This window comes from Topomyia yanbarensis, chromosome 3 (assembly GCF_030247195.1).
Source record: "Topomyia yanbarensis strain Yona2022 chromosome 3, ASM3024719v1, whole genome shotgun sequence".
Classification (NCBI taxonomy): domain Eukaryota; kingdom Metazoa; phylum Arthropoda; class Insecta; order Diptera; family Culicidae; genus Topomyia; species Topomyia yanbarensis.
Window position 1 is genome coordinate 293,263,321 of NC_080672.1, and position 25,609 is coordinate 293,288,929.

Consider the following 25,609-nt stretch of genomic DNA (forward strand, 5'->3'; position numbering starts at 1 on the left):
TGTTGCGCAAAAATTAATTTTTCGTTATTATCGAGGGGTGACTCAATGTACTGGTAACTGGCGGTAAATGACTCGAACATTTTTTCTTCCATTTGTTTCATGTAGTGGCTGGTCGTGTCGTTGGTATCACACTTCATTTGAATTACTGGGTGTTGTAAAATTGTATACGCACTTAATTTTGTTCTTCCCAGCCTTTTTCGCAATTTTTACCGAATTTTACCCAGCCCAGCACTCAGCTAACAAAACTTTTACGGCCAATTTCATCACTGGATTAAAACCGGTTCTCGCTGAAAACCAGTTTTCGGGTTGCTTGTGACCAATTAGCCGAAAACCGGTTTTCAACGAAAACCAGTTTTCATCGAAGTGAAGAAATTGGCCGTTACCGCGATGTCAGTAGAAGTTAATTTAATAATTGAATAGGGATCTTTAGGGGTGTGCGGGTTAAGGCATATTCTGATGCAGATTAGTACCGTGAGTTAAAATCTCAGTCCTTTTTCAATTTTTTGGCCCGAAACTATAGAAAAAAACATTTTTAGTTTGTTTCCTTTTAGGACAATAACACATCCAAACCAATGCGATTTGCACGACCCTATAGGTTGCCTTATCAAATCTACCATAGTTTGCAGATGAAACTTGGGATGGCAGGTTGCTAGCGGATTGACAAAGTACCAGATCATGCTGTGTGGGGTGCTGTCCCGGTTAACAATGAGGCGAACGAGATATTTGCAGATACGTCATTTAGTAGGACAACTGTCAGTTTGCTGGTTGAGTTTAATTTGGTTTTTTTAAATTTAAAAATCATAAAAGAATAATTAAGGTTTAAGAATGATATGAGTGTACTCGTAAGGACACCCGCTACCAATACATATGAAAAACTAGCACAATTTTTCCAAATTAAAGTTCCCTATTTGACGAATTACCGATAGAAGTAACTTTTAATTAGTGTTTTACCGGTTGTACAGAAAATTAAGAGGCGTCTTTTATTCAGGTAATCTCATTTGTTTATTCTAGAAATTCAAAGAAAATCATCTGAAAAACATAACATATCCTCAATACTTCAATAAGTCAATCCCATTTGAAATGTACACCGCCAATACAACTTTTTTCTATTACATGTACAATACTTTAGCCAATGGTGTCTAATATTGATACATATTCCGTGAATAAATATCTTTTCTCTTTTGTTCCCCAGTAAGTTCAGCCGGAATGCTGGCTGGTTCTAGTAAGTAATCTGGCTTCAGTGAACCTATTCTAATTACAATCGGTTGTGTCATTGGAGGCGGAACACTAACGTCCATTCCATTTCTTCACTTGGGTGACAACGGGTTTTCGTTTAAAACCGGTTTTCGGCTAATTGGTCACTAGCAACCTGAAAACTGGTTTTCACAGAAAAACGGTTTTCATCCAGTGAAGAAATTGGACGTAACTATAACCAGCCAGAATTCCCGTTCATTTCGAGCTGAACTAAATTGGGTCAAGTTCTTTGCTGCTTGAAGCAACTGAGAGCAAGAAGCGTGGCTTGTAAACGGCCGAGAAGCATTCTGTCAAAATTCACTTGGAGAGAAAACTTAAGGCAAACCGTAACTCGCTGAGAACGGATGTTAACAATTTATGAAAGAGAAAAGTTTTTATAATTTATGATATACAACCCCCGAGTTTTGTCCAGAATTTGTGCTCAAAGTGAAGATAGTATGCGCATTGGCCCTTTTCAAAAAACGCTCGAGAAAAAATCTGGCATCCCTGTAATCAGCTGAACCGAATTTGCAACACGTAATCGAAGAAGAACGTTCAGTCGTTCACATAAAATCAGTTTTTATCGTATTATCAAGCAAGAAGAACGAATATGGTACTGTACAAGAAGTTCCGTTAGTTCATTTTTGTTCCCTTGATTATTATTTTAGAGAAGTGGGCAGTGTTTGTATTGAAAGTGTAAAGTTGAAGTGATTGAAAAAAAACTTGTTAAGGTGACACGTAGCGATGTCAGTGCAATTCAATCCCGAATCGGAAGTAGAAAAGTTAAATAACTCTTATCAAACGGTGTACTACATTATAGCCGATAAAGAGGCGACGGCCAACGACAAGTTCGAAGAAGACTACCAAGTGCAAACGGTATAGTATCCCAGTATTGGTTATATTTTATTTCTGCACTTGCAGATTATAAAATGTTTGCAAATACAACCTGCCCCTCTAGATTGTATCGGCTTAGATCAAGTACACGTTAAATCAATTACCAAATGGTTTCCTATGGAAATTTTCCATCCGTACAATACATGTATAAAGGGTGGGAGGTGTTTTCATTGTAGTTGTGCGGTTGTCAAACTTGGACATAGAAATAGTATACTAAACAGTAATCTATTAGCTTGATTTAGTAGAGCAATTCCTGAAGATTCGCTCAATTCTGTAAAATTGTGAACGACCATCTTCGATTCAGATAACCAAAGTGTTATTGTTCGATTATCATATTTTGTACAGCAAAACTCCCCGAGAAAGAGCTAGTAGGTACAGAAAATGAATTACTTTTGAACGAAGAAAATATTTATAGTAAATATTTTTCACAACTTGAAAATATTTCATGAGCATTTTAATGGGAAATGCAATGTTTTCGTGGCTGCAAACTAACAGCATGAATTATAAAATTAAGGTAGACGAGCCCTTATCCATCTCATTAGTTAGGAATGCGCACTATTTCGTTGAAAGCTCGGTTTGCAGTGATTGGATGGGTATCAACATGTTTGTTTCGTTCCTGACAAGTAGTGCCCTAATTTATTTTAGCACCTCTATCCTTTCCACTAATTTGAACACATGTGTTAGAGCAGTGTCTGCAATTTCTGTTCTAACAAATGCACAGTGGTATTTTTCGCCAAAAACGTGCGAAAAATAATTCACTCGAAAACGATAAAGCGTACAACAATGATGTCTTCTGAGATGTTTTATGATGATACAAGACCTTATTATAGTGAATAATCCCCCTTGAAGTGAGATATTTGCTACAATTCTTTTCAAAGTGTTATGAAAAGCAAGATAAAGTATTCAGAAGTGTCGAAGAACTTGTTTTTGCGAACATTTTTGCTGAAGAACAAAAATCTCTATAGTACACTCGGAGCTATTTTTTTAATTTTGATTATAGAGGTTTTAACCTTAGCGTCATTCGTGTCTTTTCGGGCTAGAGAAATCTCTTTTTGAAAAATCTCTATGTGCGGGGTTCGGAATCGAACCCAGGTGAGCTGCGTACAAGGCAATGGATCTACCAACTACGCTATGCCCGTCCCCTACTCGAAGTTATTGATCGTTGTTTGTGAACGACCCCTTAAATGCTTTTATTCCACATAACTTCTTAAATATCGAAAATAGAGCTTCAGCATGTTCAAGAAATAATAAAAAACGATTTAATCCACCTATCAGTGAGATGAGACATTTCTTACACATACAACTGTTGTATTATTGATTAGTTTAATAATATAAATAATTTATTATATTAAGTTGATATACATTTAATTAATAAAATAAATCAAATTAGCTCAAATGAAAAAATTAGACAATATTAAAAAAGTTATTAAAATTAAGAGAGTAAATTTAATTGTTCGAAGCTAACAAACTGTCTTCCAATAATTAAATAAAAAAAACTAACTAAACCGAATTAATAAAATGAAAAAATTGCATAAAACATAGGAACTGGGAAAAATTAACAATACCTATAATAAAATGATTAAAATAAATTAAATAAATAATATGAATAAAACCAAAAAAATTAAATTAATAAGATAAATTATATGAATAATATGGATAAAACTAACCCTATCATACCTAATATTTTTATAGCACATATATGGTTTCAAAACTGTTTTTCTTAAAAGTATAAAGAAACACGAAAAACCTGTTCTGATCAAGATAGATGCTTATCTATCAGTGTGAGAAGCTGCTCATATTTTACATACCGATCCTTAATACACATCTCCTGCAAAGTTTTCAATAGTTCGATTAGGAAGAGAAGATAGCCGAAAGCAGTCTGCATTGATAAAATTTATCCGTTTTCAACAATAGACTTTTTTACGGACACAACATGACTCAAAGCGGCAAAAGTAAATGGGATTGTTTTCAACCAGGAAACTGCATTAGTGTTCGTGAGACCGGTCGACAAGAACTCAATATTTGAAGACAACGAAGATATATTAAAATATAATTTTTCACTGATAACTGAAAATGTCTTAGGAAATACTGCTCCAGTGAAATCCAATCATAACAATTGCAATAACCTCAGTTCTACGGATATTTCTTGTAACTATTAGCGCTCAAATAGTTACAATGACAGCAACAATTATTAGTTTTACTTTTTTGTTAAGAAAGCTTGTCCAACCCCAAAGTTATAGCTGTTTGAAAACGTGGTTGTTCATAAATAACAGGGTATGCATTTAATAAATCAATAAAATGAATAGAATAAATAAAATTTATAAAATGAATTTTTCGTTTTGCTTGTTTTTAACAAAAAAAATGAATAAAATGAAAAAAATCAGCGATATTAAAAAGTAATACAATTAATAGAATAAATTAAATAGTGTTTAATTAATCTTCTAGATGAAATGAATAAAATGAAAGACTGAACAAAATTAGTCAAATTATTAAAATTAATAAAATGTGTGAACCCGAAAAACAATATAAAAATTGCATAGCACGAAAAAAGTGAATAAAATAAATTAAATGAATGATACGAATAAAATACATGAGGTAGATAAAATGAGGTCAAATAAACAAAATGAATCAAAAGAATGCTAAATGAATAAAATCATTAAAATGAAATGCCCATATATTTAAAACAAGTCAAATTTTTAAAATTAAAAAAAAATAAATAAAACGAATATGATCCACAAAATGAATGATCTGGAAAAACTGAGTATATAGAAAAAAATTTAAAAAAATTAGAAGTAAATGAATAAAACGAATTTTGCAAATTCCAAAACCATTGTTTCAGAATATTCTGAAGTGTTTGTGAAAATTCCATTTCAAAGAGCACGTTTTCGTTCTTTTTTTGACGGCGTCTTAAGATTATCTGGTACAGTAGGATTCCGTTTTTGGCAACAATTTTATTTTTTTCAGTTACCAAGCCGGAACCGTGCCAAAAATGGAACCTTATTTTTAAAGTTTAGATTTTCAATTTACAATTTCAAAAATGTTTCAAGGATTTTTAATCATATGTGAAATGGAATGAACTGAAAGAAAAAAATAAGCAAATTCAATTTTATTCATGTTTTTTATCAAATTCAGACGTCGTACGGTGGGGCAGAATGCTACTTTCGACGCTCAAAACCTCTAGCGCCTTGGGTATATATCCTGGAGGATTAGCTTTAGCAGAGCATCATAGATGGAAAGGATAATAATTTGGCAACTTTGGTTTTGATCTAGATAAGTAGAAACTGATCTAGATCAGTTCTATCTTTTGACAGAGGTGTACTATCAAAAAACTTTCTTCGGCAAAGTTGTTTGTTTGATATTTTTAGCACATGTACTGAAGACATTTATACTTTATAACTTATGTAGATGGCGCTACATGACATTTAAAAAATACTCAAGAAAATGAATTTTAACATTTTGTATGAAAAATATATCTAGAAATAAATGCTTTATTCCTAAATCTTCGAAAATATACAACATTAAAAAAAAGCTTCAAAGTGTGATAAATGATAAATGTTACCATAACATTTGCTCCTGGGATTGCTATCTTTTCTTTCGTTAATATTAATGCACAATTTTGTTTAAAAAACATAGCTCTTTTAAAAAATAAATAAATTTTATAATAATAACTAACCAATCATCGATCTTCCAGATGAAATTGGTAGATTGAAAATCAAAATGCAATGTTTGAAGATAGTTAGGTTTGAAGAAAACCTGTATAAATCACTTGCAACTATCCAAACAAAAGGGATTGAAACATCAGTGCTGCAGTGTAAATGTGCTCCAATAAAAGTTCCAAAAATCTCTAGAACAATGTATTTGCGAGAAATTAACACATCAAAAGATAATATAAGCAACCCTATTTTTCAAGAGCCAGCCTACCTTAAATCTTAAAAAAATCATAACAAATTAACCAGTATAGATAGCCTTGTTTTTCAGCAATCTTGCTTCAATTCATTTGTGTTATTATATTGTAGGACATTGTGCAGGAAAACTTCACACATCTAAACAGTCGATACTTTGAACACCTCAACCATAAGGACCACCCCAATTCCATTTATTTGAAAAAAATCGCCAAAAAAAAACTAACAAATTTGCCAAACTATTTGGGAACCATCACTTTTGTATTCCTAAATACGGCTTTGGGACGCACCGTGGTCAACTTTCGATATGCACTGAAAATTTAGTGACAAGTTTTGTATTGACGTCGTAATAATCCAAAGAGAAAGAGGCTCGCAATGTTACTAAGGTTCTATTGAACATTTTCTCCAGAATTAGTCTTATTTTGCAGTGTAGCGCATTCCTCTGTACTTGACTCTTAAAGTGCACAGACTCTGGGTCTTACTATAAAAATTGACTCCGTCAGACACTAGTTACACTATTAACCGTTATATTATACATAAATAATACATTTCTATACCTACTGTGATCAATTAACATAACACGTATAGTGTAAAATATAGTTAACCCTTAAATGCATAACACTATTATAAAACAACATTGCGAAAAACATCTCAAAATTGTCACAGTAATGTATTGAAACTGTAAGACAATTTTAACAAAATTTGAAAAAAAAATGATTTGCCCTTTGAGGGTTAATATGACTGCCATGTTTGGAAATAAAGTCAAATGTGATGTCAATTTATTCAAAAAAATATCTGTTGTACATCTTTAAAAGACTTATTATGTACAACAAGAATGTTGCCAAAAATGGAACCCACTTGTTGCCAAAATCGGAGTGTGCCAAAATGGGACCATGCCAAAAACGGAACGTACCAAAAACGGAATCTTACTGTATTTGTTCTTTACTGACGGGCCTTAAAAAAATTGTATTTTAAACGATTTTTGCAGATAAATGTTTTGGTCTCTTTTGAAACATCGCAATGGTTTTGTGCCCTCTCCCATAATCCCTTTTCGGCGAGACGTTAGCTTATAGTGCATGCGGGTGAACCCTTTTGTTTATTGCAAATGATTATGTGACGTTTATTTTGATCCCTATCTCGGTGTTGGAAAGTTTGTTTTTTAACTATAGTCTTTTCATTCAGAGAAGGGCTCAGTAACATTTTTCCGTTTTGTTGTTTGGTTATATGAACCGTTAATTTTTGAGGGGAAGTGAAATGGAACATAAACAAAACAAGTTATTTTGCTTATGTGCCTTTTCGATAATTTTTTTTTCGCCAACAGCCAGGCTTCAGAATCGGCTTATTTAAGGTGTGTGTAAAGCTATTTTTCCCGGATCTAATTTGTGGATATATTTAGAATTTGATCCGTTATTTTTCATAAAAGTGCATTCCAATACAATGAATCTGAATTTTCAATAATATCAAGCCAATAAAGGTGTTCTCAATTTTTAAATGACTCATTTGAGCATATGTTTCACTCAAAATTCAGTAAAGATGCGAAAAGTGCACGTGGGATGTCTCTTTTCAACATTTTTGTCTTTAAGCAACCATATTACCCAATTTGAAATACCCAAGGGTTTCCGTAATTATAGCAGGGTTACTGCTCTCTAATTCATTTTAGCTCCTCTATTCATCCTATCTATTTGAACACATTAGTTAGAGCAGCATCTGCTGTCTCTATTCAACGCATTGTCTCAAATGATAAGATGAATAAGGGTACATTGTACTTGCCTTTTTCCTTCGCTCAAACGAGAGCATTTTTCATTTTCCAGGCAAAAATTTTAACTGTGCTGCTTCTTATGAACGAAGCAAAGACGATGATACCTATTTAAGCGCAATCCAGTCACCCTAAGTCGAGTTATCAACGAAATAGTGACATTATGACTAATGAGATGAATAAAGGCAGGTCTGCCCTATATACAAACGCTCAGTATAAAATTGAAATAATTTGGAGTTGATGTAGTTTTCGGTTTTTGGTCATATGACTCCTATTAGTGCAACGTTTCGAAGGAATAGCCCCTCATCTTTAGAGCAAAGCAGAGTTTGAACATAAATTAGTTATAGTTTTCTCATAATAGAAATATTTTGCAAATTTTGCCAGGACGCCAATAATTATCTTTTTCAAGTAGAATGTAATTTTTAGTTTGTTTCCGCAAGTGGCTCTGTTCTACAATAAAATGGAAAACTATTTAACAACAACAGAAACAGAAGATAAAAATAGGGATGTTTTTGTTTTCTTTAACCTGAACAAATAAATCGCAAGATTAAATTAGCTTAAATATTTATACAAATATTTCAGATTAGTTAAAGATCTTATGACACATCTTAGAAATGGATTTGGAAATGCAACTGATAATTTTTACGCCATAATTAGTATAACATAAATCTTGCAAAAGAAGATAAACTTTCAGTAGAATTTTGTTATTCAAAAACAGAGTTGCTCTCGGTGATGCTACGAGTATAATATGAATACGAATTATATTAGAAATCTATTTTCTCATTACTAGGTGAATTACTTTGTGATCTGTGCTTTCATATACCATCCAACGTCTATCTCACGACTGAACGTATTGCTTAATCCAACGGATAAATACATCAACGCTGGACAAATTTTCACTTTGAAGTGAATTTACACATTGTTTTGTTCTTGAACTAAACTTCGGTTTAGTTCAAGAACAAAACAAACAATCGGTTTAGTTTAGCCCCTAAAACACCCGTAAAGCAATATTCTGTATGTAACGTTCTCATTCTTAGTTAAAATACAAAATGTTGCATTTTTGCATTTTTCTAATTATGTGCACATAACACCGCTGCATTGCTTTGTTTGAAAGTTATTTGCTTTAAACCCTTTTTGTTTTGACAAAATCATCCATATTTCAGAAAGTAAACAACATATCGAAAAACAAAAATAATAGTGTCCAATGGCAACGTTAGGCCTCTCATTTGAAGCTAATTTCGTTAAGACCGGTTCAGTGGTTGCTGAGATAATCACATGACATTAGTGCACATACATACACCCCCCCCCCCCCCCCCCCCCCCGAAAAATATCGTCGTTTTTGTAGTGTAAAGTAATTTAACGCCATATTCCCCAAATGATTATCGGACTGTAAACAATACCCCAAATGACAGAAACAATTTACGGTGTGGCGTGTTTGTTGTCGAATCACAATATGACAAATTGTGGAAAAACAATAATACAATGATTATTGTTCTCGTTTATGCGGGAACATTTTCTGAAGGTTAAAATGGAGCTGAGACGGAAGTCACCTCTGTTCAGTTTAACTATGTTAGGCGTTCAATGCTGATAACGAACATATTTTTTACGTAGCACATTAAAACTCGGTTGTATGTAGCACAGCTAAAATGAAAATACCAATGTTATAAGCATATTTGTTCTATGGGATTCCCTATAAACATGGGACAATTATGCGTATGATAGCAGCATGGACAATGAAAAAAATGAAATTTCATCAATGAAATTTATCTTACTCGTATGGTTTGTCCTAGGCCGTTGTCTCATTTTCGTTTTCGCAAAGTTCGGATGCTTTAGAAAGTAGCGTCGTTGTTTCTTAATTTTCTCCTGATTTTGGTAAATGAAAAAAACATTTTTCGACTTTGGTATTCACAATTGCAAGTCTCATGTTTAATTAATGGGTTACACCAATTTGCACCAATTTAAAAAAAATATTTTTTTATTGGTCCAAAATTACTCCTTAGAGTTTTGAAAATGATAGGGGAACCCGGGGCCACAGTGGGGGTAATTGGGACCCCCTCGATTTCCCAGAAAATAGTAAGACTTTCTGACTATCGTACATATTAGTGGAACCGCTATTCTTAAACATTATTTTTGAGAGCTGAATTTGATTCTTTGTTCTTTGAAGAAAGGAGATACAACGTGTTTCGTTGTTTTGCCATTCTCAAAACAAAAATCATTATAATGGAAAAACCCTGATTAAAACAAAACATAAAAGTGAAAAAATAACTATTTTTCCTATTTTATGAAATGATTTTTGTGAAAACACAGATATTTTCAAGACGCTAACCACTTTTGTGCGAAATGAGCGTACGGGGCTATTCGGACCCCCTATTCTATCAAACACCGTTCAGTGGCTTGCGGCTACGCAGGCGATTGCACACGGCATAGCAAAGAAAATAAATGATGCGCCAATCGACAGCTGTGACTACCCAAATTAATTTTTTGTATCAGATTTTTTTTGCTTCTTAAGGAGTTTCTCTAATAAATATTTCATAGGTAAATATAGTTACATTGTAAAAAAAACTAAAAAAATGACGGCCTGAATTGCCCCGTGGGGAGGTCCGAATTACCCCCTACATTGTAAAAGCATGGAAAAACGTAGAGTTTTGCAAATCGTCACCTAGCGCTGCCATGGAGTGGTGTAATTGAAATTTTATGGCACCAAAATGTAGCTTAGGTTTCAAACTAACCATTAGGACTTTGACCGATTAATTTTTTCACATCTATCCACCTAAAAGGGCGATTTGCTTAGGTAGGTCCGAATAGCACTGGGTTCCCCTATACCAAAAAATTGAATGTGGCATTAATTGGTAATTGTTAAAAATTTTAATTCTGTCGCAACACCTCTTATGTGTACCCCGAGCTTGCTAAAAACTATAACCGCGAAACCACGATTTTTGAGCTGGCCGGAAACATAACTCGAGCAAATGGTTTTTGATAGTTTTGAAATTTTCTCAGCATATGCAAAATTAGTTTCTTCAGCGATGTACGTAGGATTTTATTTGTTTATTGGTTGATTTTTTTCTTCAACAATTTTGTGTCAATTTTTAAGAACTTTTCAGCATGTTTTTACTAAAAAGAGCGCCATTTCGCAAAAAATCGAAATATCGTAAAAATCCTACGTACGTCGCTTGCTATTGTTTAAAAGACTCGAAAAAAACATTAGTTTCAAGCTCTAGACACATCCGCCATTTTGTGACAAAATTACTTGAAACAAATATTTTTTTGTGCTTCACAACTAGTATAATAAATCCCATTTTGAATGATCTCGATTCACCTTTTTATTGCGTCTACAAAAAATACCCGTGACATGTCTACTTGTTCGTGTTCTACAGTGGTGTAACCCCTTAATCTAACTTACAACTTTTAAGGTTCAAAGAACTTTCGGTGAGCGTCTACACGAATTGAACGCTTGATAGTATGCGTTGGAAAAAGGCGTTCAACTTTGTCACTGGTTTATCCATATGAAGCATTTATTAAACTCTAAAAGAAGAAAATCAGTCGATTTATTAGATTATCACGATTCAAATAATAAAAATAGATAATGGAAAAACAATTGGCCGGGTGGAATGGTCCTTTTGAAAAAGTGGCAGTGATTTTTCGTCACACTACCACTCTGTCCCGGGACACGCAATATAACTGCGTAGTGAAAAAAACACAGCAACTTTTTCGAAAGCACCATCCCGCACGGTCAATTACTTTTCCACAAACTATTTTGCATAATTTGAATCCTGATAAGGGACCATTCATATATTACGTAACGCGTTTAGAGGGAGGGAGGGGTACGACAAGTTGTGACATAGGGAGGAGGGGGAGTAAGCTTGATGGTTACGTAACATGTTTTCACCGAACAAAATTTTTTTTCAAGGAATTTGTTACTAATAGAGGAGGGGGGATAGATAAATTTGTCACAATTTGTTACATGGGGGGAGTCAACTTTGGGCAATTTTAGCGTTATGTAATATATGAATGGTCCCTAATCTAATAAATCGACTGATTTTCTTCTTGTAGAGTTCAATTAATGCTTTATAAGGATAAATCGGCGGCAAAGCTGTACACAATTTTTCCTACGCATACTACCAAGCGTTCAATTCTTACACATACTCAAAGAAAGTAACTTGAGACTTAATAGAAAAGAATAGGGTAAGGTGGGGTAAACCCGACCTCCCTCTGTTATCGAAAATCGGAAGCACTACGCGAACAAGTTTCAATGTCATCGCTTAGAGCATCGAAAATACAGTGAAGACTCGTTTTTATCAGCCCCTTGGCGAATTTTAGGCTGATAAAACAGGGACATTGATAAAATCGGGACATATATTTTTCTGTCTTTTTAATAAAACGAAGCTCTTAAAATATTCTTCTTTGGCCCTTAGATATAGCCTCGCAACCTTTTCTGATTATTTGCTTTAAATTTCCCTTAAGGGACAGCGACAAAATTAAAAAAAAATTAATATTCTTATTTTTTGCATTTTTTGGATCTCTAAGATATGAAATATATGCCCAAAAAAGGATTTACTCGAATTCAACTTGGTTTGTCTGCTAGAGCCCATCAAACTATCAACTATCAATTTTTATATGAAGCTGATAAAATCGGATCAAAAAGCTGATAAAATCGGAGTTAGCTGAAATCGGGGGCTGAAAAAATCGGGTGGCATGACAGCATTTTATTAGTCTACATTGAGATGCTCAGACAACAATAAGTGTGTCTTTACAACTTTTGATTTGATTTTTGTGCATCACTGACTACAGGATATTTCTGATTGTTAAAGTGATTGCATAAAAATGTAGGCGGATTTAAATTCTTTGATTAAAGTAAGGGGTAAATCCGACCGTTTTTAGCTAAGAAAATGTTTATTTATCAAATTGAAATATATTTTTTATTAAATTTTAGCGCAATGGTAAAGTGTTTTTATTACTTTTTTGCACAATGCTCCATAATTACAAACGAAAGACAAAAAAACGTAATGAATATAGTTTTCGTCGAGCAATTGTTCCGATACAAATAAGAATATCTTTACGGGCTCGTGATTTTGACATCCCAAGATAGACATTGAATTAAATTTTCTTCGTGTTACAATTCAATAACATAACATTCATTAATTTATCATTGAAAAACCATAAAATTTGAGCGATATCTGTACTAAATAAACCAAAAACATAGCCGGTCGGGTTTACCCCACCATTTTGAAAACAGCAAAAATGAACTTTTTCATAAAACGCTTGTACACTCAGGTTTTTTTTACGCGGGGGATACAAACCGCGTAAATGAAAACCGCGTAAATGAAAACCGCGTAAATTTCAAAATCCGCGTAAATGAAAACCGCGTAAATTTCAAAATCCGCGTAAATGAAAACCGCGTAAATTTCAAAATCCGCGTAAATGAAAACCGCGTAAATTTCAAAATCCGCGTAAATGAAAACCGCGTAAATTTCAAAATCCGCGTAAATGGAGACCACTTAAATTTAAGAATCCGCGATAAAGGGAACCTCATTGATGGATACCGCGTAAATTCCAAAATCCGCGTAAATGAAAACCGCGTAAATTTCAAAAACCGCGTAAATGAAAACCGCGTAAATTTCAAAATCCGCGTAAATGAAAACCGCGTAAATTTCAAAATCCGCGTAAATGAAAACCGCGTAAATTTCAAAATCCGCGTAAAAAAAACCGCGTAAAAAAATACCGCGCAAAAAAAAACCGCGTAAAAAAAACTTGAGTGTATTTCAAAATTTCGAATAAGATGGTGCGCGTAGAAAGTTGCTCAAAAGTCACCTTCAATTTGGTATATAAAACGACTTCATCCGATGTGAAATGAGCATTTTACAGCCAAAACCATTTACTAGGTCGGATTTGTCCCGCCTTACCCTACTAATTATATTGTTTTTCTTTCCAATACCATGCACATTAGGGTGACAGGAAAAAAATGACCCCTATCGGCCCACCTCTGCGTCGATTCCTAATCCCACCAGGAGTACTTGCACCAAATTTGAAGCAAATCGGACAAGTCTAACTACCGGACCAACGGGCCTGAAATTTGTATGGGAATTTTCAACAATTTACATGGAGAAAACCCACCAGCACGCATTTTCGCCGCTAGGTGGCACTGTATGCATCGTATTATCACTGTAAGTGAAAATAAGAAGGATAATTGAATTGTCTACAACTTCGTCGAAGACTGCAAGTAAATCCGACTTTGTTAAAAGAAGTTATTAAACTTTTAACGAAGTGATGTCTGAGTCAGTTTTGCATGGGGCCTAATAGTGCATGGTTGTGTATCAGTACTCGATTCACACGAACTAAACATTTTTGTGAAATAATCGTTAGGTTTAGCTAGTTAGGTATGTTCAGAAGAATTATAGTAAATAATACGAGTCATGCTTTGATTAGAAAATTTTAGTTCCACCTGTTACCGCATAGAGGGCGCCAAAACTAACTTTTCAACGGAGAGAGATAGAAATTTGGTGTCTTATACAAAGTTATAGAACAGGCATTTTTCAGTATTTCTTCTGAACATCTTGATACTCTATCTCTCTTCTATGAAAAGTTAGTAGTGGCGCTCTCTATGCGGTCACAGGTGGAACTAAAATTTTCTAACCAAAACATAACTCGTATTATTTACTATAATTCGTGTAAACATACTATTCGTCTAAATCTAACCATTATTTCACAAAAATATATAGTTCGCGGGAGTCGAGTACTGATACACAACCATGCACAGCTAGGCCCCATGCAAAACTGACTCAGACATCACGTCGTTAAAGGTTTAATAACTTCTTTTAACATAGCCGGATTTACTAGCAGTCTTCGACAAAGTTGTAGATAATTAAAATATCTTTCTTATTTTCACTTACAGTGATAATACGTTGTATACAGTGCCACCTAGCGGCGAAAATACGAGCTAGTGAGTTTTCTCCATGTAAATTGTTGAAAAATCCAATATAAACTTCAGGCACGTTGGTCCGGTAGTTAGACTTGTCCGATTTGCTTCAAATTTGGTACAAGTACTCCTGGTGGGACTAGGAATCGACTCAGGGGTGGGCCGATTGAGTTTTCAAAAATTCTTAATTTTTTTGGGCAGTCTAATGCACATCCTATTCGACCTATTACTAAAGCAGGATGCTTCCTACTTTGAAAGGTTTTTTCACGGATAATACATCATTGTGCTAGTGTATGAAAGAATTGTCAACTTATCAAAACATTGTGTTTATACAATGTTTTGATATTTTGACAATTATTTTAAACAGGGGATCAATTGGGTTAGTTACCTTAAATCCAAACATTACATGAATCCATAATCTAAACTGATTACAATCGGCAAAGAATTTTAATTTTTTTGAAGATTTACAAAATCAGGTTCTAAAGTGTCGTAAATTCGCAAATGCATAAAACCGGGAGTTTATAAAACTGTTTGAAGTAATTGCAGTGAAGGCCCGTTTTTATCAGTCTCTTGGTAAATTTTAGACTGATAAAACAGGGACATTGACAAAATCGGGACATATATTTTTCTTTCATTTTAAGAAACCGATGTCCTTAAAATGTTTTTCTTTAGTCCCTAGATATAGCCTCATCATCCTTTCTGATTATTTAGTCTAAATTTCTGCCAGCGCAAATTAAAACAAATTTTTTTTTTGCATATTTCGAATCTCTAAAATGTGCTCAACAAAGGATTTACTCGAATTCGACTTGGTTCGTCTGCTAAAGCTCATCAAACTACCAACTATCAATTTTCATGCGAGGGTGCCAAAACCGGGTTAAAATGCTGATAAAATCAGGAGCTGATAAAATCGGGTTTTCACTGTATTGCTAAATAAGAAACATAATATGATGGTTATTATTTGCTTATGCGTTTGCGTTTATATAAAGTAAGCAAACAATTTACTAAGGATTATTCTATTTAATTTCCAATTAACTGATGTAATACATTTTCAATCCAATTAGCCGATCGATCATTTTTTGAAAATCATAATTCATTGCAAGGTACCGGAACGGATTATGCTCCAACTAGTACCAATTTTAATTGACTTGAAAGAGCCGAATTTAAATGGCACTACACAGTTTCTTTCGGGTTAAAATATTCAGAGAATTGGTACGATATTGCATGAAATTTTTACCAATGCAATTTGCCCAACGCAACCGCACGAAAATCATTCCTGATGTAAAAGTAAAGATTCTCCAGCTGAAATCACCCTACATAATTTTGTTTTTCTGTGTTGCTTGCAATTCATTTTTTCTATGCCCCCTACATTATATTCTACGTGAGTATTTATAATGCTACTGTGGCCCTCTCTGTATAACGCAAAGGTCTCCCTAGCCGTGCGCTTTCCCCTATTTGAGTGTGAGTGAACAGCGCAAGACCAATACAGTATACATCAGTCATGTAGCAGAAAGCAGATAGAGGAACCATAAGCAGTCGTGAGTAGCTAGCAGGGCAAAGTCTTCGATAACATGGCGACTGGCTTTCTTTCTTCCTCCCTACTGATGTGTAAATCCGTAATATTGTGCGCTTGATTGTAAAAATTGGAATATTTGCATTGACTTCAGTGTCCGGGAATTGGTGTTCAATCATTGAATCGATATCGATTACCCTGAATGTGAGCTTTTAACAAATGTGTGCTGTAATCGTCTTTTCATGTGGCTAATTGGTGCATTTTCCATTATATTTTCAAATCATCATCGGCTGGGCGGTTCACCCCTCAAGATAACACCATCTGATAGTGCTACTGGTACAGTTATAAGGAAGCGCAGAAAAATTGAACTGGTGCGAAAAATGCAAGGTCAAGTTCCTGGCACGCAGGCAACCCAGCCTCCACTGCCGCAACAGCAGATCCAAGTGCAGAATCAACCCCAAACAGTGGTTATCCAGCAGCAACCACAGGCCGTTCAGGTCCAGCAGCAGCAGCAACAACAACAACAAGTCGTACAGAACAATGCGAAAATCGATCAGGCCCCTCAGTTGTCCTCAGTCGGTAAGTTCTGATTTTTATATCATCAACTGTTACAGTAATGTCCAGATAATTTATTCAAATGATTTTGTTTGCAATAATTTTAATACCTTCGTAAGTTTCCTTTGCGGTTATCCTTCTACAAAGCAAAGTGATTTCAAAAGCAGTACCTACATAATATTGATTGTTATTTCGTGTCGCGGTTGCGCCCGGCAAGCAAGTAAATAATGGTTTTTCCGTCTATCACAGCATAATTTGCTGCGTGTAGGTAACGTGGCTTTTATAAATAGAACACATTTTCAAAGACGCTTGTAATAAAGGAATTTGGTGCCTATCGAAATCATGCCGAGGAAACGTGCATTTTTGTGTTAGGGCTATAGTTTAAGGTAAATCACATATTATGTCCAAATGGCGAATTTGGAAAAACATACTTGTTCTTGAATCATCAGTCGCAAAGTACCTAGTGTTACCCCCACCCTCCCCCTCTCTTTTCCTTACCCTAATGGTACAAACTGCAGTTGTTTCAGCAAAAGAGGTTATATCCTCTAGTTGACGCAAATCGCTACTGTCTCCATACATTTACTAGTCGAATCATCCTGTCTCGCTTTAGCATATCGTTACCAGATACTTTGCCCGTATCACGTATATGGCACCTCTATTCCGTTTGTATTGAACTGACACGAACCAACATCACACAAATTATGAGCCACACTGACAGTTTAGAATGCTCTGCTCGTTCTGCTCTAAGCTTGATTCGCACTATTCAGACACGATACGTTCAATGTTTTATCGTTTAATAGGTAGCGAAAATATTGGACAAACAATTGAAAAAAATTGTTTTTTCGTCATGTCGATGAACGACAAACACTTCACATGATCATGTATAAACAAATCAAACGAATTTAAGCATTACAGTATCGTATCGCATGGAATCGTTTCTGTCGATTAGGGATTGACCTTAACAAGACAATTCAAATATTTACTGAAAATAATCCACACGTTGTTGTCAAATGTTTCACACTTAGATCTGTGCGACAAGATAAACCATACGAAATGCATATGCGGAGCATTTGATATTCAATAATTAATCATTGTGGACGAGCATTTCAATAATTAAACACGTGTGCTAAAAGTGCATATGAACATTATTGGATGCAAAACTTGACATTGTATAAAATTTCTAAATTAAGTTTTATTTTTTGTGTTTCGAATTCATCTCGTCAGTAACTAGCACCATCTGGGTGTCTAGTTAGACGATGTATCTAAACTAGTACCCAAATTAGCACTAGTTAGACACAAAAAAATCCAAACAGTTCACACGACACATGTGAACATTCAAAGCAACTGACTTGTCTCGGGAGGCAAATACAGAAGCTCGGGTTTGCTGATGAGAAAGCGAAAATGATCTCTTGTCTTTTGGCTAGAGAGTCAAATGCCTGGCATTATGCAATCTTAAATTCCCATAAGGGAAAATTGAACTGAACCACTTTGCACATTAATGCTATACTATAATGTACAAAGGTTTGGATTAATTTGCTTCACGCAAAGTTCTAAAAAAATACGCAAGAAAGTTTTTTTTTCAGACTGAAACCCTTACTTTTTGCATAGAAAAATTACAGAATGTTATTAAAATGCTATACTATAATGTACAAAAATTTGGATTAATTCGCTCCATGAAAAGTTCTAAAAAAAGTTTTTTTTCAGGCTGAAACCCTTACACCTTAAAGCAAAATAACACTTTTTTTGCGATTTTTTTTAGAACTTTGCGTGGACCGAATTAATCCAAACTTTTGTACATTATAGTATAGCATTTTAATAACATTCTGTAATTTTTCTATGCAAAAATATCGACAAACAACTCGGTGACGAAGCTTTTTGTAGAATGTCTCTAGAAAAACATGATTTGCGGTGTTACCTGCCATTCCAAAACTACTGAACCGATTTCTTTCAAACTTTGCATACACATTCTACGTACGATATACCTAACCCCTACGTTGAGTTTTTGAGATAAATTTTCGTAATCGTGTTTAAAATATGGCAGATTGCGTGAAATGCATGGTACCGGCATTTTTATTTTGGTGCGTTTTGGTTAACCATCGCAGAAAATGGGAGAAAATGGAATATTCATCAATTTTTTTTCGCAGGAAAAGCATTTGTCCAATGAATGTTTTATCCTGATTTTCTGTGAAATCGACTGCAAAACGGGACGCTGCATAGCAAAAATACATATGAGTAAAAAAATCTTTTTATGTGGCATTTTAGTCGCTAATTACACAATCATGAAGAACATAAGTAGATGCAACATTTGTCAATAGAAAAAGTATCGTCATAACAATAGAAACATTTGACAGTAGTTACTAAAGTTTTATCATTTAAAGCTTAACGAGTATAGATGGTGTAAACAACTCCCCATCGTACCCTATTTGTTCGCTTAAATGTTTTTTATTGGAAAGCAAAAAAATGATTTGTTAACATTTTGTAGTTAGCCCCTTTTCAATTGTTTGGCTAAATTTGTAAGGAAATTCAATGTTGTGTATAGTTTTGAATAACAATCGTTGGAAAATCAATAGAAACATTCACACGGATCTTCGGAGATTTTGTACTTTTCAAGTGAGCGACTGAAAATAAAAGTCACAAGGACAGAATAGTCTTCGTAAAACCCGCTTCAAATATGCTAGAAAAAAACCGGATATAAACTTCAAGTATAAAAATCGGACAGGGCCTCTCCTTTGTAAGAGTTGGATAAAAAAATTCAGTATAAAAAAGGGAAAAAACATTTCCGATTCTTACAAAGTAGTTTTTAGCCGACTTTTAATCTTGAACATAACGATATACGTACGACTTATTTATTTATTTTTAACTGGATTTTATATTGATGGTTTCAACCTTGCCAAGTTTTACGGATGAGAACTTTTGAAGCGATTCTTATGTTGAAGGATCTCTGTCCGATTTTTCCGTATATATCCGATTTTTATATTCTATATATCCGATTTTTATATTCTAATATGTTATAAACAAGTTTTACGAGACATGTTCTGTCCTTGCGACTTTTATTTTCGGTCGCTCAAGTGGCCCAGTTGTAGGTTGTGGATTTCATCAAATGTAACACAAAACAATGTTAGAAAAATGTTGTCTACCCTCAAAATGTTGATTCACCCCAAAAAAATTTTTTTCGGATTTTCAGCACTACAAAATTAACTACGCTGTTATTTTTCAACCGATTTCCAATTTTTTAATTGTTGTGAATAGAAAAAATGATCTTTGCGGTTTTGGGGTAACAATTTGAAAATAACGCGGCATTATCTCACTGTCGGATTTTATAACTATATAGCTCGTTATTTTTTTCAATTTAACTTCAAAGTTTACATACATACTTTTAAATATATAGGGGAACCTGAGGTTATTCGGACATACCTAACCGAATGGTCCTTTTAGGTGGATAGATGTGAAAGAATTCATCGGTCAACGGTCCTAATTGTTAGTTTGCAACCTCAGCTACATTTTGGCGTTATACAAATTCATTTGCACTATTATGGCAGCACTAGGCGTCGATTTGCAAAACTACGTTTTTCTATCCTTTTACAATGTAGGGGTCATTTGGACCTCCAAACGGCACAATTCAGATCGTAATTTTTTTACCATAAATTTAATCTTTATTGGAGAAACTCCTTAAGAAGCAAAAAAAAAATTGTTAAAAAAATTCATCTGAGTACAGTAATGTTTCGATTTTATCACTATGCGTTTATATCAATACTCGTTTATATCACCCTCGATTATATCACGCTTCTTGAAAAACAGACAAGGCACTCTACCTTTTGATCAAATTAAGCCACATGTTGTGTCCTGGCACTTAATGTTTTTTTACAATTGATTTGCTTATTTACATGTAGGGTAATGAGCCTATTATTGGGTTTCGGACTATTTCGTTAAGGGTTTATATATGATGAGGTCGGTCAAAAAGACGAACTTTTCTATTCATATATCTTAAAGTATAGAATCTTAAGAAAGTATCTGAAATTTTTATAGAGGTCTAAGCAGTAGAAGCAAAGTTATAGCGCTGTTCATCTTGTCCATTTACGTGAACGGAGGGCGTGGCGCGAAATTTTAATCTCCAAATCATGTTTTACCAAAAACGTTGTTGCAATGTCTACGAGTGTCGAAATATCTTTCGGCCGATTCCAATTTTAGTTTTAAATTCTTATTTGTCGTGTCCTTGGAGGCCGTCTGGTGTATTCGTTAAAAAATCGACTTCTTTTTTATTCGCTTAATTGTTAGTTATCCGCAGGAAAATCTAACAAAATAATGAGAAAACCAAAATACATAGATGTGGTAGGCATGCCGAGATATGCTTTTTCTCTTGAATTGATTGCCTTTTCTTTTGAAAGGACACATCAACAATTGGAGATGGGACTAGTTCTATGAATGTTGAAACAACGACAACTGAATCGTAGTCTCTTCGAATACACTGTTTTTAATAGTCATGATATTTGTCCAAAACCTTAACGTGCCTAGGGTTGCCACCCCTCCGGGTTTGACCCGGAGACTCCGGTTTTCGGGAGCGATCTCCGGGTTTTCGGGAGCGATCTCCTGGTCTCCGGGTTTTACATCAATTTCTCCGGGTTTGGTGGGAAGAAGCATAGGTTCAATTTTTTTGGAATTATTTGATTCTTTACAAAATATTTCAAAAGTCTAAGTTAACTATTATTCTGGTTCAGATTTATCAGTTCACCAAATATTGCTAATTTCTTTCACAAAGCAATGAAAATGAAAGCAAATAAAATTTACTACAAATTAGCCTTCCGGAAGTCGCGTTAGTGCACTGAGTGCACGCTGCTCTGGAAATCTAGCGAAATCGTCTTAGGGGATCAGCCTCGTTCGGTAGGACATATGCGCGACTTCCGGAGGGTTAAGAAAAGTAATATTTCGCTGTGGGCTACAATTGAAATGTTGCATTCCACTAAGTCGCTCAAAATGGCGTAAAAAAGTTATTTTGCTGCAATTTTACCAAATTATTTCACTCTTAGTGGTGCCTATCACCAGCTACACTAAGGTCTGGCAGATTTGTTCTAATCCAACTAACAAGGTCAACACTAAACGAGTTCTTCCGGTGTTGTTGCTACTCCGGCAGCGATCCTTAACCGGGCTAGGGAGGTGAGTTTTGCCACTTTGTTGCGAAATTAAAATTTGTTGGTGATGAATAACCAACACCACATACTGTGATGTCGCAGCTCTGCCTCCTTTGCTCTCCTTTTCCTGTTAGTTGTGGAGGAGAGCAATGCTCGTTCGACTTATCCTCCACAGTGAGACTAGCTGGTGCTTTTGTATTCTTGGCACTTAGTCGGGGAAGTGAAATACTACACCACATTAAACCGATAAAACCGTTCTCAAACGTGAAAAATTTAGTTTTACTTTAACGTAGCAATATAAAGCGATTAAAGTGCTATAAAATGCCGAGCAATCGCTTTGATTCCAATTTCTGTTTCGTTCCACTCAAAATCCACCCCCGCAGATCAGTGAAAAACTCCGGGTCAAAGCTTCTCCAGAGGTGGCAACCCTAAACGTGCCAGATTCCTTCAAGTTCAGCTTTGGGTGGTTCAACAACTTTATGAAACAGTAAAGTGAATCTGTGTGGGGAAAATTATATGCTTATGCCATATCGTTTGACCCAATGCGTTGAACAAAGATCGCAGACGCTGCTCTAACCAACGGCTTCAAATGGATAGTTTGATAATAGAAATATGGCAAAAATAGGCTCTTTACCCTACCCTACCCTACCTAACTTTAATTTTTTATTACTTTTTGTTTATAGAAACACATGGGTTAATGCTTGAATGTAATTTTTTGTTTCGTTTTGAATATATCACGCTTCAAATATATCACGCTAAAATACAGACCGACCGTGATATAATCGAAACATTACTGTAGTCACAACTGTCGATTGGCGCATCATGTGTTTTCTTTGCTGTGGCACGTGCAATGGTGTGCGCTGCCACAAGCCGCTGAACGGTGGTTGATGGAAAAGGGGGTCTGAATAGCCCTATACGCTCATTCCGCACAAAAGTAGTGAGCGTCTTGAAAATATCTGTGTTTGCGCCCAAACAAAAATCATTCCATAAAATAGGAGCCTCAAGCATTCCAAAACACTTACCTATTAATATTTTTTCATTGTTATTTGTTGCTTTAATCACGATTTCGCCATTATAATGATTTTTGTTTAGTGGATGGCAACAAAATGAAACACGTTGTACACCTCCTTTCCAAAAAACTGACATTGAAAAAATCTTCCGATTTTCTGAGAAATTGAGGGGTTCTAAATTAGCCCCACGGTGTTAATAGCCCCCGGGTTTCCCTATTTTGCATTTATAACATAAGAAAAATGTGCTCATGAATGGATTTACTCGAATTTGAGTCGGTTTGTCTGCTAGAGCTCATCAAACGGATTTTCATGCAAGGCTCAAAATCGAGTCAAAAGCTGACAAAATGACTCATACATTGATCTCTATCATGCGTTCATTGGACCCGCTTTGAAAATAGGCATACTGACTGGGTTATAGAGAATTCCTTTAGACCGAAAGTCGGCGTCTTGGTATTCCAAATCCATACTGATTGGGTTTTAAAGAATTCTACTGAACCAGAAGTCTCCATCTTTTTTTTTCAAAATTGCCCCAACCATCAATATTTGGCGTGTACATATGAATCCCGTTCCAAAAGTACCCATATCGATGGAGATGATTCCACTGAACAGGAAGTCGCCAACCTGGTTTTCAAAATGGCGTCAAACATCGATATCTGACGTCTACTCATCAATCCCGCTACAAAAATACCCCTATTGATTGGGTTTTAGAGAAATTCCGGAAGTCGCCATATTGGTGACATTTAGCATCTACTTGTTAAGGTTGGACAGAGAATGCGCAAAATTCGCAAACGAAAAAAGCGGTTTTTTTCAACACCGTATGTCAGATCTTCATAAAAATCAATCAGCGTATGTAGAATGTTGTTACAGTCTGCTGATTGATTTTAGGTCCAATTTATTTTCTTTGTTTTAAATATGTTGTTAACCTCTTGTAGGTAGCTCACCTGGATTCAATTACCAACCCCGCACATAGGGTTGGAGATTTTTCTAAAGAGATTTCTCTAACCCGAAAAAGAGGCGAATGACCCTAAGGATAATAATAATCAAAATAAAGAAACCCTTCAGGCGCATGTTGTTTATAAACAACAACGTTGATAAAAAGCTATAAAAGTTTTTATTAAGACAAGATACGCTCACAAAAACAAGTAGGGGAACATGGGGAGACTTGATCAGGTTTTCAGTTAAACCTGCGTAAATCTCTAAAAAAAATTTCAATCTCTCAGAAGTCATTGAGATATAATGTGCAAAGGTATTGTGAGTGTTCATGACTTTTGGCAGAATTTTTAATTTAATTTTCCAAAAGTTATGAAAGTTTTCCTGTGAACGTTTTTGTTTTGTCGTCTCCCCAATGCGGGGAGACTTTATCAAGTCCTGGGGAGACTTAACCAAGAGAATTTTGAAAAATCAAAACAAAATATAATTACATGAAACATATTGATTTTTTTCATATTGTCGACATCCTTAAGTAGCAGTAAAAATATAAAAGAGTTGCATTTAATAAGTTTCGATATTTGTTAATGCGTTTCTTTTAAAGGATTAACTTTAGTGCTTACATTGCATGTTCACACGTCACGATATCAGCCCTATTACTGCTAAAAGATAAAAACTGATGATTGAGGTGGGATTTTTTCTGACGTGATTAACATTAACAGTAGGCACCACTTGATAGTAAATATCAGAAATTTTGTATCTTTCTTTAGCTTATTGCCATTTGGTCAAGTCTCCCCAACATTAGTGATTGCGTTCAATGTCGCGAAAATTTTAGTAATGACTATTCCAATGATCCGATTGATGTAAAATCATATCACTACTTTATAAGGAATAAGAGTATGAGTATTTCAAAAGTATTCATTGATCGAGTAGATATTTCAATACAAAGTTTGATGAACAATTACAAAGCATGAAAAAACCTGACGCAGCCTCACAAGCAGCATACACACGTTCTACCCTGCAGTGTTGAACTTAATTCGGACCCACATTGCAGATCGTCCCTGTCGCATTCCTATACTTGTTTATGTATACTAGGGTTCGGGTTGAATAGCGTGATGAAGAGTACACGATGGACTTTGCACACAGCAGGGAGGCAAGTGTTACTGTCACCCGAAATGTTCGTACACGGTTTGTCTGTGTGCGGGTTAATGCCACCATTGCTGACGATCCACAGCGTCTACCGCTTGTTATACCTTCCGGACGTTATAGTCATGATGCTGGTCATTTGGCATGCGAGGCATTCAAGCAGACACGCGATATCACTATTTCTAACCTCTCGTATTTGCTTGCACTTAGGTATGGTAATTTTGCCTGAAATTTTCAATTTTACCCATTTTTAATAGACTACTTTTATTGCATAGATATTAAATTAATACTATTATTTAAGCTAAGTGTTTTTGAATCGGACAATGTATAAGTAATAAAAATCCATCTAGTAATAGTGGAGTTATAAGCGTGCAAATTTTACATTGTTTCGTTGCATAGGAGATATTTTAGGTTTTGAAATAATATAGCCCGAGATGGCGCAGTAAGACATTTTCAATGTCAAAAAGTCACAGCAATTTAAAGTGGATGTACTTTGATACCATACACTTTTTGTTTAGAATTTTTTATATGTGGTGCGACAGAATAACGAATTACGGTAAAAGTACCACAGGAATGCACCAGCATAATGATAACAAGATGTAATTGAAATTGGGTTTTCGTACCAAGGGTCGTAACT

General features: G+C 34.9%; 1 protein-coding gene across 2 annotated transcripts in view; it reads left to right on the plus strand.

Annotated features, from left to right (window-relative positions):
• Positions 1-1,753: 1,753 nt before the first annotated feature.
• The window catches only part of LOC131691556 (UDP-N-acetylglucosamine--peptide N-acetylglucosaminyltransferase 110 kDa subunit), a 99,186-nt gene continuing 75,330 nt past the window's right edge, over positions 1,754-25,609 (plus strand). Inside the window, exons 1-2 of one of the 2 annotated variants that reach the window (XM_058978066.1) lie at positions 1,754-2,109; positions 16,520-16,787. In XM_058978066.1, coding sequence (XP_058834049.1) covers positions 1,978-2,109; positions 16,520-16,787 — 400 coding nt within the window. In that variant the 5' untranslated portion in view covers positions 1,754-1,977. Of the gene's footprint in view, positions 2,110-16,182; positions 16,413-16,519; positions 16,788-25,609 lie in introns of those variants that run through there. The other variant, XM_058978067.1, reaches the window with a different exon arrangement.